An 11,708-nucleotide genomic window follows, 5' to 3' on the forward strand; every position below is an offset into this window, starting at 1 on the left:
GATCACCCACCAATGGACCGTCTTGAACATTAAAGATACTACTTGAGCTTTAAGAGCCGACAGTAAAATGTGAGTGCTGAAAGGCAAATACTCCAACCCCAAGTTCTGCTTACAAAGGCCCAGGGAGAGATTTCAGGCTTTTTGTGGTCCACCTCCTTGGGGCTCTGGACGAGGGAGTAAAGCAGAGGTGCATTTGCATTACCTGGAAAGCATTTTTTTTTTAAGTTTATTTATTTTGAGAGAGACAGAGACCGCACAAGTGGGGGAAAAGCAGAGAGAGAGAGAGAGAGAGAGAGAGAGAGAGAGAGAGAGAGAGAGAGAATCCTAAGCAGGCTTCACACTGTCAGGAAAGAGCCCAATGCGGGCTGAACCCAAGAAACTGAGAGATCATGACTTGAGCCAAAACCAAGAGACGGACGCCCAACCGACTGAGCCACCCAGGTGCCCCTGGAAAGCATTATTTAAACAGAAATGCCTTGGGGCGCCAGGTCATGATCTCGCGGTCCGTGAGTTCGAGCCCCGCGTGGGGCCCTGTGCTGACAGCTCGGAGCCTGGAGCCTGTTTCAGATTCTGTGTCTCCCTCTCTCTGACCCTTCCCTGTTCGTGCTCTGTCTCTCCCTGTCTCAAAAATAAATTAAAAAAAAGTTAAAAAAAAAAAACAACAACCCAGAAATGCCTTGGCCTTACTTAGTGGCTCAAAAGGCTTGCACTCTACTGCAAGGTGCTGTAGGTCCTAGCTCTGAAGGTGTGAAACGAACTAAACGCCCACGGCCTTCCTTCGGGCAGTTGTGCGCCTCAATGCGATTTACTCCTGTTGCTGGGACTGGCGGATCAGCACTCTGCTGTTTCTTGCAAGCATTTAAACACCGACTCAGGCAGAAAAAGACCCGCGGGTGAACCTGGCAACTTCTTGCCTTCAGACTTCCAGTTTGGCGCGGCTCTGCCTAAAAGTCACCACTTGATACAATGTTCCCCCTTTCAGCCTTTTTTTTTTTGCATTTTGTAACTTCGTAACAGAAACGGGTACAGAGAGGGGGGAAAAGTGACTTGCTCAAGTGCACACAGCCTTCTTGGCAGAGGCTTGGACTAGAATCCAGGGAAAGGCCTTCTAAGTGGAGTGGAGAGCTCCGGGGTTTACAAACAAGCCTGAGTGAGTCCGAAGGGCATCATCTTCCCCAACTGGAAAATAGGATGGAGATGCCGCCTTCCTTCTTCACCCACGAAGAGGGACGATGCCCCAGCAGCGTCCCAGGGCGCCGAACCCGGGGTGGATGTATTTTCGGGCCCCGCTGTGAAGCTAGGCTACTACAAGGCCTGCACTTCTGGGGGGCTGTAACACCCCTCTCCCCTGCGCCCCGCGCCACCCCACGGAGAAGGGAAGCCGCTCCGCCACCACGTGACGCGCCTGCCGGGGGGCCTGCACGCAGCCCGGCAAGGCCCCGCCCCTTGGGCCGCCGCGCGCCCGTAGCGCGCAAATGTCCCGGGTCGGGCTGGAGAAGGGGAAAGCGGGGGAGGGGAGCGCGGCGCGGGGGGCCGGCCCCGTACGTCGCGGCGTTCCTTCCTCCCGCCTCTCGGCCAGGCCCTGTGTCTCCTCGCCGCGGCTCCGCCCCCTCGTCCCGGCACCCTAGCCAATGGCGACGCGGCGCGAGCCTCTCCGGCCGGGGGCGGGGCGTACGCGCGGGGCCTGGCGCGCCTGCGCCCTGCCGCCCCCCCCCCCCCTCGCCGTGAGGAGGAGGAGGTGGAGGAGGAGGAGGCGGCTCGGGGAGAGCGAGCAGCGAGCTGGACCGCGGAGCGTGAGTGAGGGAGCCGAGCCGCCTGCCCGCCCGCCCGCCGCCGCCTCCCCTCCGTAAGCAGGAGCCCGGGCCGGGGCCCGGCACGCCGCCCCAGCCCCTCCCTCGTCGTCAGGCCGCGAGGGCAGCGCGCGCGAGCCAGGGGGAGGGAGAGCGAGCGAGCGAGCGAGCGAGCTAGCGAGCGCCGGGAGGAGGCGGCCGGACCGAGCGAGCGCCCGCGCGTGTGGCGTGAGGGGAAGCCGCTGCCCGCCCCCTTCGCCTTCCCTTCTCTCCCCCTCCCCGCTCCCCCCCCGACCGCGGAGCAGCACCATGTCGGCGCCGGCGGCCAAAGTCAGTAAAAAGGAGCTCAACTCCAACCACGACGGGGCCGACGAGACCTCAGGTGAGGAGCAGGCGAGGCGGGGGCCGGCCCGCGCCGCCATCTTCGCCGCCCGCCCGGCCCGCAGGCCGCCGGCGGGGCCCGGGGCGCGCGGGGGGCGCCGGGCGGACGGGCCGGCGCGCGCCTCGGCGCCCTTTTTTGTGCGCGCGGGGCCGGGGCCGGGGTGGCGCCGCGGCGGCGGACGGCGCTGCGAGGCGGGGGCGCTGCGGCCTGCTCGGCGCGGGCGGAGGAGACCCCCCCCTTCCTCTCCCCCCTCCCTCGCTCTCCTCCCCCTCCCTCCCTCCCGAGAAGCCTCTCTTTATTGTGCTCCGCCATGATGCCTCGCTCCCATCAGCCGCCGCCGCCGCCGCCGCCACATGGTGCGGCCGGACGCGGCCCCGCGGCCGGGCCTCCGCGCGGCTCCCCCCCTGCGCGCCCGGCCTGCGGGCGGCGCCCCCGCACCCGCACCCGGAGGCCGGCCCCGGCGCGGCCCTGCGCCCCGAGCTGGGGCGGGGTGGGGGCGCGGGGAAAAGCACGCGGCCGGCCGCGCACTGGGCCCCGGCCGCCCGGGAGGATGCTCCGGCCGGCCCCGGGCGCGCTTCCCACGTGGGGTGGCCACCCCGTCGCGGCAGGGCGCGGGGAAGCCTGGCCCGGCGGGCCGGCGTGTCGGAGGGGCTTTACAATGGCTCGCGGCGACCCTCCCAGCCCTGGCAGCGGAGGCTTTCTCGGCAGGGGGGCCGCCAGAGCCGGGATGGTTACCGGAAATGAACCGCGCGATCAGGCCCCTTCACGCCCACTTAGCTTTGTGGGTGCTGCAGTCCTCACCGGACAAAAGGGCACCCTTCCCGCAGCACACCCCCTTTTCCCCCTCTCCCTTGTGCGGCTCGTAGTTTCCTGACTCCGCGCTGGCTTCCTGTAAGTGTGCTCCAAAATCGTGTGGGGCCGCCTCGGAGCCAAGCCCGCCTGAAATTGGGTTGGAGGGGAGAGAGAGGTCAGGGTCGAGTCCTGGGGCTCCTGTTCTAAGGAGGGAGAGTCGAGTGTTTACGACGGTGGGGCAGATCCGAGGTCCTTACCTGTCAGGCACGTCTGATGTCTTCATTGTGATCGATGCTGAGCAGTATTTTCAACTTTGTGTGAGAAGTGATCCTACCGCTGAGATAGGTGGTGTCCTCCTTTTCCTTATTGTCGTGGGTCGGTTTGCGTATTGGCCTTAACAGCTGGCACTATTGTGTAGCAGGTATCTATAATGTGATGAATAGCAAACAGTAAGAATTTCTGAATAAGGCTTATTCACTACCTTTCGTAAGAGAAACTTTAATAATTGGTCTCCTTTTTGTAAGGGAACTCTCGAAAAAGTGCTGCAGACTTGAGTAGCTTAGCAGATTGTATGATTTGTGAATAGTCTTAATTAAAAAATAATTTGTTAACTAGAGGCGTGAACACGTGGAGAGCATGCCTTGTAGTAGGCAGTTTCTTTTTTAAAAACTGCTTTAGATAAAAACTCACGTCACCGGTCGTGTTAACATCAGGAAAACTAATTTTGTGTTCTAATTAGTATTGAGTCCTATGCACCTTTTTCTTGCAGAAAAAGAACAGCAAGAAGCAATTGAACATATTGATGAAGTACAAAATGAAATAGACAGGTAAAGTTTTTCTTAGTTTACTTTGGACAAGTTTTTTGAGATGCAGCTTACGGCCTGGTGATCATTGAAACTATGGTCAAATAAATCTGTATCCACTGGCCAAGTGGAGATGATTACAACTTAGTGAGAAATATTTTTGAAAGGTCAGTGTTATTTTTCTGTGAAATCTTTCTATGTTGATCAAAAAGTTTGAAGAAAGTATATTCATTGACCTTTGGGTTTGCTTTCAGAGGCTACAAGTTGTCTGAATTGCGGGGCCTGAGCTTCTGATAGTTTGGCATTATGGCATCAGTGTTGCTCCTGCTTGGGTTATAACTTTGTTACTTGATCAGCAACTTTTTTTTTTTTTTTTGTAAACTTAATCTGCCTGAGGGAAACAATTGAAGTTAGCGTGGTGATAGAGTTGGCAACTTAAATATACAATGTTACCAGAATGCTCAGTTGGGCTACTTTAGGAACTGTCAACTGTTGAGTGTGTGTTGGTGAAGTAGCTCAATTTGTCATCTTAGTTTTGACGTCTTTCACTCCAAAAATCTAGGTGTTCTGGTTATTATGAGTGAGTACTTTGTACTGTTCTAAAGCTAAAAAGTAAATATTCTGTAGTTTCGGCAGTTTTTGTATTTGTCAAATATCGTAATTGTCAACGTGGTTTTTCATTTGCTTCAGACTTAATGAACAAGCCAGTGAGGAGATTTTGAAAGTAGAACAGAAATATAACAAACTCCGCCAACCATTTTTTCAGAAGAGGTCGGAATTGATCGCCAAAATCCCAAATTTTTGGGTAACAACATTTGTCAACCATCCACAAGGTATGTTGTGGCAGAGCACTATTGCAGGGTATGGGGTGTCCATTCGTTAAAGAGTGGGGGGACTTTGCTTGAGAACTTAGTCCGACATGTTCGTTACATGCAGAGATTAAAACACTCGGGAGGCTTGCATTTAATGCTTTCTCTATTTAGAAGAGACTATCTTCTAACTTGAGATTCCCTTTAATTATTTGGTAAAAGATAGTGACAGCCCTGACACTGAGCCATCTGGTTTGCAATTAATGGATTTATGAAATCAAAGACGCTCACTAAATTTGGAAAATTTTAAAAGGCATCACTTGAATTGTTTGTTAATATTGTCTGTTTAACATCCATTTGACCTGTAATTTGCTGGTCCAGTGTCCGCACTGCTTGGGGAGGAGGATGAAGAGGCTCTGCATTATTTGACAAGAGTTGAAGTGACAGAATTTGAAGATATTAAATCAGGTTACAGAATAGATTTTGTAAGTATCAATAAGTGATCTTGTTTGCCACTGTGGAAATTAATTTAAGCTTTGGTTAGAAGAGCTGTTTGTATTGATTTCCAATTCTCAATTCTTTATTGTAGTATTTTGATGAAAACCCTTACTTCGAAAATAAAGTTCTCTCCAAAGAATTTCATCTGAATGAGAGTGGTGATCCATCTTCAAAGTCCACTGAAATCAAATGGAAATCTGGAAAGGTATTTGAGGAATGTTGGGCAAAAGTATCATTTTGTGTATTTTGGTTTAGTTGAACCTCTTACCAATACTTGGTGCTTTGGTAATGTGTTAAGTGCAAACCCTTTAAGATGTAAGAAAAAGAAAAAGAAAAACAAAAAAAACCCTCCACTGTGTTAGAGCCAAATACAATAGCTTGGAGCTGTCAAATTATTGTGTTGAGTTTTTCAAGAAACGGGCTAAATTTCTTTGATTCCTACATGGGTTACTGAGCTTTTCAAATGGCTTGGTACTTGCCGGATTGCATTTATATCTACATTTATGCAGTGAGCCCATTTTCAATTATACTGTGTTATGGGTAGTGGTTGTCAAAGTGGAACTAATTTTGTATGTAAAGTAGTGAAATTTAGATGGCCCCTTTATAGGAGAAGCTTTTTGTAAAAATTTGACGTCTTTGCAGACCTAGAATTTTAGGACTTTGTTTTTACCTGCTGTACGTTTTATAATTTCTTTTAGATGACAAGTATAGATGACATACTAGTGTGATTCCCACCCACCCCCCACCCCCCCCGCTTTTGTGTTAAAATCTTAAGTTATAGGGAAATTTAAGTGTTGTGGAGAAGCTGTGTCAGAAGTTCTTCTGTCTTCATTTAGGATTTGACGAAACGTTCAAGTCAAACGCAGAATAAAGCCAGCAGGAAGAGACAGCATGAGGAACCAGAGAGCTTTTTCACCTGGTTTACTGACCATTCTGATGCGGGTGCAGATGAGTTAGGAGAGGTCATCAAAGACGATATTTGGCCCAATCCTTTACAGTACTACTTGGTGAGTTGAGAATGTTTTTTTAATTCAAGGTTGTATCTGTCTCATTTGTTGGAAAATGAGTTCCTAAGGTAGTTTGTTTTTTGTTTTTTGTTTTTGTTTTTGAAGGTTCCTGATATGGATGATGAAGAAGGGGAAGGAGAAGAAGATGATGATGATGATGAAGAAGAAGAAGGATTGGAAGATATTGATGAAGAAGGAGATGAGGATGAAGGTGAAGAAGATGAAGATGATGATGAGGGGGAGGAAGGAGAGGTAAAAAAGAATTTGGTTAAGTCCAAAGAAGACCAATCTTGAAAGAACTTACCCTGTTATTTTGTGGGTTGTATATATTGTGTAATAGAGGTGTGGCCAACGGTGGGAGGATTTGTAGGTGAGATGAGCTAGTTTTTCGAGATGGAAGAAAGTTTTAATCAAGTCCTTATATCAGTGATTTTTAACTGTAACCAGTTCTGCTTTGGTGGTTCGTACTCTGTTCTGCCCTTCCCCTAACTAGTACTTAATGAAAGTGATATGGGTAGTGCAGCTGGTCAGATTCTGAGAAATCTAAATAGCAGATTTGCATGTTTTGGACAAACAGTAAAATCCTTCTAGTCAGATAGAAATAGATTGTTTCTTGGTTTGTTTTACTTGGTGTGAAAGAGGTCAGATTTTGGTTAGCGCTGAAAAGTTAACTAATCTATGTGAAACAGCATCACTGGGTCGTTCAATTGAGATTTGATACAGACCGATTTGTGGGTTCGTTCGTAAAATGACATGTCCCCGTAGTGCATCAGTATGTCCTATGGAAGTCCATGAGTGTCCGTACGAATGTTGGGGAATGACCTTAGAATTAACCCTGGAGATTAACTGCCCACTTTTCTTTCTTACAGGAGGATGAAGGAGAAGACGACTGATGGATTCCAACCTTCCTTTTTTAATTTTCTCCAGTCCCTGGGAGCAACTTGCAGTCTTTTTTTTTTTTTTTTCCCCCTCCTCTTGTGCTCATTCGCCCTGTTTTTTGAAGTCTCTTTTCTCTCCCTTTATACCATGGTTCTCAACTTATTTTGGGGGGAAATACCTTGAGCAGAATACAGTGGGAAAAGAATCTCTACCCCTTTCTGTTCCAAATTCATTTTTATCCCTTCCTGTCTCAACAAAAACTTTATGGAATCAACACCACCGTGCTCTGTGGGAAAAAAGAAAAACCTTCTGCTCCCTTAGCTCTGCTGGAAGCTGGAGGGTGCTAGGCCCCTGTGTAGTAGTGCATAGAATTCTAGCTTTTTTCCTCCTTTCTCTGTATATTGGGCTCAGAGATTACACTGTGTCTCTATGTGAATATGGACAGTTAGCATTTACCAACATGTATCTGTCTACTTTCTCTTGTTTAAAAAAAAGAAAAAAAAAACTTAAAAAAATGGGGTTATAGAAGGTCAGCAAAGGGTGGGTTTGAGATGTTTGGGTGGGTTAAGTGGGCATTTTGACAACATGGCTTCTCCTTTGGCATGTTTAATTGTGATGTTTAACGGACATCCTGGCAGTTGAAGATGACACTTTTAAAATAAAATTCTCTCCTAATGATGATTTGAGCCCTGCCACTCGATGGGAGAATCAGCAGAACCTGTAGGATCTTATCTGGAATTGACATTCTCTTGTAATTTTGTTCCTGTTTATTTTTAAATTTTCTTTTTGTTTCACTGGAAAGGAAAGATGCTCAGTTTTAAACGTTAAAAGTGTACAAGTTGCTTTGTTACAATAAAACTAAATGTGTACACAAAGGATTTTGATGCTTTTCTCTCAGAACAGGTGTATTTAATTATGATTTTCCAAGTTTGACTTGTGTAACGTATTGTCAAACTTTGTCACCCTGACTCCGTATTTTTTGATACGCACTTTGCAGGGTGACCTCAGGGCTTGTGTGGACTGAGAAAGGGATTTGAATCAATGTATTAATGTCTCCAAATCCGGGAACCATCATGGGTACGATTTGCCGTCAGTTTCTGAAATTCTCCACCTCAGTCGGGGTACCAGATTGCCCAGAAGTCCGTTATGATTATGTTGTGCCCTTGATTTGTATCTCGAATTGGCATTTTCGAAAACGGGCCTTTATTTACCTGGATATAATTCTAGTGCCTGCCACCACTGTCAGACAGACCTGGTGCTCTAATGCCGAATTACACACAGGGCAGTTGCTGGCGTGCCTTCGTTGGCACCATGAGACGTGGCTGAGAAGACAGACTCTCAGACAAGAAGTCCGTACTGGTGGTAAACTCAGGAGTACTTTTGTCTCAAAGTACTAGCTATTTAGCACGTAGCTCTCAAGCGAGACCTGTCCGTGTGAATCTGGGTGAGAATGACGGGCTCGGCTCTGCTAAATGCCGTTGTGCATAGAATAACATTTTGGGAAGCTACCTAATGCATAAGCTTTTTAATGCTGTAAATTATAGTAGCTAAAATTAAATGCCACTTAACTTTTTCAGAGATGAATTCATGGACAGCCTGGTCAAATTCAAAGCTTTTTGATGTATAAAACTTTATAAATGGAACTATTCCATCGATAGGCAAAGTGTAATGAAAACCTGTCTAGATGGATAGTATGTAATTTCTGCACAGGTCATGTTTAGTAATTACATCACTGTATACCGGTCAGGAATCTTGCTCCAATAAAGGAACATAAAGATTTTTTTTGACTGGGGTCATTCTCCTTGTTTTGTAGAGAAATGTTAACTTGCTTTTGGATTCAGATGATAAGCTAGTTTTTCTGTGTGGTTTGTGTTCATAGTGACTGGGGAAGGGGGTAAACTTCATAACCTCCAGCAGTATAGCCGAAGCGACATCTATACGAAAGGGTATGTATAAAGGTCATGGGAAAATAACTTCTTTGGGATGTAGTCAGTTCGTGAAGGGATTGAGTATTTTTCATGTCGAAGTCAAAACATTGAAAGGGCTCTTTTGCTGAGGGGGAAATATAGTCACTTGAATGAATTGCTCATTCAGTAGGCCTGTAATTATTGTTTCACAGAGTTACATCTTTAGGAAAACTGACTTACGGGCCGTTGAGTAGGGCTGTCCGGTTATAGGTCCCTTTAGTCGGACTATAGAATGTTCTTTTGTTTTTGGGAATGTGGTTAAAAAAAAAAATCAGCCCTTAAAAGATAAAAGTCCTCCCAACTATTGCCATCACCTTTTAGATTGCCCTGTGCCTGCCTGCAAAGGGCATGAGGGGAATGCTAGGCTGGGAGAAAGGAAAGTGGCAACGTTAATGTCCTGGAAAGTGGCTACAGTGTAGCAGGTGTGCTTTGGGCCAGACTGCAAAAGGAGCTCTGGGCTGGCCCTCAGGCAAGTGTGTGTTGTAAAGTGCCAGATGAATGGCTTAAAGCTCCTTTGCTACAAGGACATTTCAAAGGAAAGGGGTAAATAAATGGTGGCTGTTGAGGTAGTTTCTCTGGGAAGGGGACTCCCTCTTCCAAACTTCAAAGCTGTGCCAAACTCTGTTTATGAGGGAATAGCTACATGAACTGGGGCATGGAGGGCAGTAGCTGGTAATAGATGTTTACATTTCATTTCAAACCTAACGGAATCTTCTATTTTAGACCCCCCCCCCTCCAGTTGGTAGATCGTTTCTCCTTCGATGTCCTGATTTCTAAAAGACTTAACTGTTCTTTGACCTCTGTGACCTGCCCCTACAGTTTCGCCCAGCTCAGGCTCTAGGATGTAGGGTTTAAATGATCCATAAGTCTGCCTGTCTTGTTGGGCTGACATCTGCTAAAGCCTGTTTCACTTGTGTTAGCTCTCTGGCTGCTAAATTTAAGTTGCAGATTTTTGACTTGATCAGGATTTGGGGGGCCTTTTGGGCTTCAGAGGATTCTTAGTCACTAGTGTTTCTGGATTAATTTTTGGTAATCTTTATTATCATTACTGTTTCATAATGGTTGGTTTCATGGTTTCACTTGGCCCCAGAAACATAGGTTTGGTTTTTCTGCCTTTTCTGTTAGGTTTTACTATGAACTCTTTCTGGCTCATGCAAGAATGGAATCCTGTTGCAAAGGGTAAAGACTTTTCAGGATTTCCTGAAGATCAGGACAAGTTCTCAGGAGTCAAATGAATAGCCATTCCAATTCTTTAAAGAGGACATCTTGATCATTTTTGAAAAGTCTATTCCCTCCCCCATCCCCCACCCCTGCAGTGACCATTTCCTCCTGAATGTGTGACTGTGTTCATGAAGACTTATAAGTTGAGTTTTTAACAGGTCGGAGGGGAAGAGGGTTGCAGCTTTGTGATTAGAATAGTGGAGGGTATGTGCCAAGCTGATTAGTTGGTCACGTTGTGTACTCATACTACCGAAGAAAGGCGAATCCAAAATGTAGATGGATTGATGTTTGCAGTACAGGGAAGGAAAAAAGAAATGTGTAGAAAGGACAAAAAAATTTAATGTGCCCTGCTAGGAAGTGTTTTCGTTCCTTTCGGGTTGATGTTTTTACAGTTTTAACAGCCAATTAGCTGGAGAGTTGTTTGCACCATTCACCATCCACTGGATGTTGAATGTGAAGGGAACCTCAGTTTTCCAAGGGGTTACTGTTTCATAAATTACACTATCACCGTCAGGCACAGGATGCAGCTCTCTGGTCAGATTCCTCCATCGGCCTGGAGGTTCCTCGTGGGTTTGCCCAGCCTGGGGTTCCTGGATCCTGCTACCTCTGAACTCCTTTCCCTTTTTGACCAGTGAGCCAGTGAAACACACAGCGAACTTGGGGAATCATTTCTGAGTTCTTCCACAGAATTCCACTTTCTGGGCTGTAGGAGTAGACAGATGATTCTCAAGATGGGAGACAGACACTCTCCCGAAAAGGGAAGCTTTGCCAGTTGTGTTTTCGTTCCCCGAAACCTGTGACCTGCAGTCAGAAGCTGACTTCTAAATTATGGTTAACATTCAGCTCAGTGCACCTTGATAATAATCCTCGTTTAGAAGAGCCTACTGCGTGCCATTCTTGTCTAAGCCCTTGGCAACTCTGATGTGCATATGTGTAAAAGTGGCTTGATTTGTCTCTGATTATGAAGTGTAGGCATGTGCCCCACCGAACCGAGTTGCCTTTGCTTATGTTGGTGTCATTTGGTTTCCCATTGCAGGATTGCCCGCAGCCTGCCATTATCACTTTTTCCACTCCATTGTGAGGGAGGTGGTCAGAGCAAAGTGGACCGGGCATAGTTTCTCTCAGTGAAAGCACTAGAAGGCACCTATTCCAAGTCGGCAAATCACCCACCTTCAATATTTGCCCCCTACTCACTTGCAGCCCCTTGGGCCGGGCTCCTTTCAGTGAAGTCTTGGCACAGTGCTAGTTAGCACAGGATACTAGGGTTCCTTACACAGGAATGGCAAGCCGTTCCCAGGGCAGTTAGTGCCCACTGGTTGGCTTTCCTGAAGTCAGGGCTCTTTCCTGGGGTTTCATTGTGTCTCCTGTTTAGATGGGTTCTGTAGGACAAGGGAAGAACGGTGGCCCTGGCTGAAACAGAAAACACTCCGGCTGAGCAGCGGTGGCCTGAGAGATGTTTGGTTTATTCATCTGTCATTTGTAATTTGGCAAGCTTTGGATGAGGCTTTACGTTCTTATAGTGACTCTAGATAAGGCCAAGCCTCCGTGGGGGCCACAGGC

At 47.6% G+C, this 11,708-nt stretch overlaps 1 protein-coding gene across 2 annotated transcripts; it reads left to right on the forward strand.

Annotated features, from left to right (window-relative positions):
- The first annotated feature begins 1,737 nt into the window (after positions 1-1,737).
- SET (SET nuclear proto-oncogene) lies at positions 1,738-7,835 on the forward strand. Of its 2 annotated transcripts, none has more exons than XM_047070349.1 (8): positions 1,738-2,172; positions 3,734-3,791; positions 4,458-4,600; positions 4,958-5,061; positions 5,166-5,279; positions 5,911-6,081; positions 6,187-6,333; positions 6,951-7,835. In XM_047070349.1, the coding sequence occupies exons 1-8, from the start codon at positions 2,100-2,102 to the stop codon at positions 6,972-6,974; spliced, it is 834 nt and encodes a 277-aa protein (XP_046926305.1). In that variant the 5' UTR covers positions 1,738-2,099; the 3' UTR covers positions 6,975-7,835. The 2 variants fall into 2 exon arrangements, with proteins under 2 accessions (XP_046926305.1, XP_046926314.1); XM_047070358.1 differs by having other exon boundaries at positions 6,187-6,292.
- The last annotated feature ends 3,873 nt before the right edge of the window (positions 7,836-11,708 follow it).

This window comes from Lynx rufus, unplaced genomic scaffold (genome assembly GCF_022079265.1).
Source record: "Lynx rufus isolate CCGP_SWC_20201006 ecotype Redwood Valley unplaced genomic scaffold, mLynRuf1.p SCAF_10, whole genome shotgun sequence".
NCBI lineage: Eukaryota > Metazoa > Chordata > Mammalia > Carnivora > Felidae > Lynx > Lynx rufus.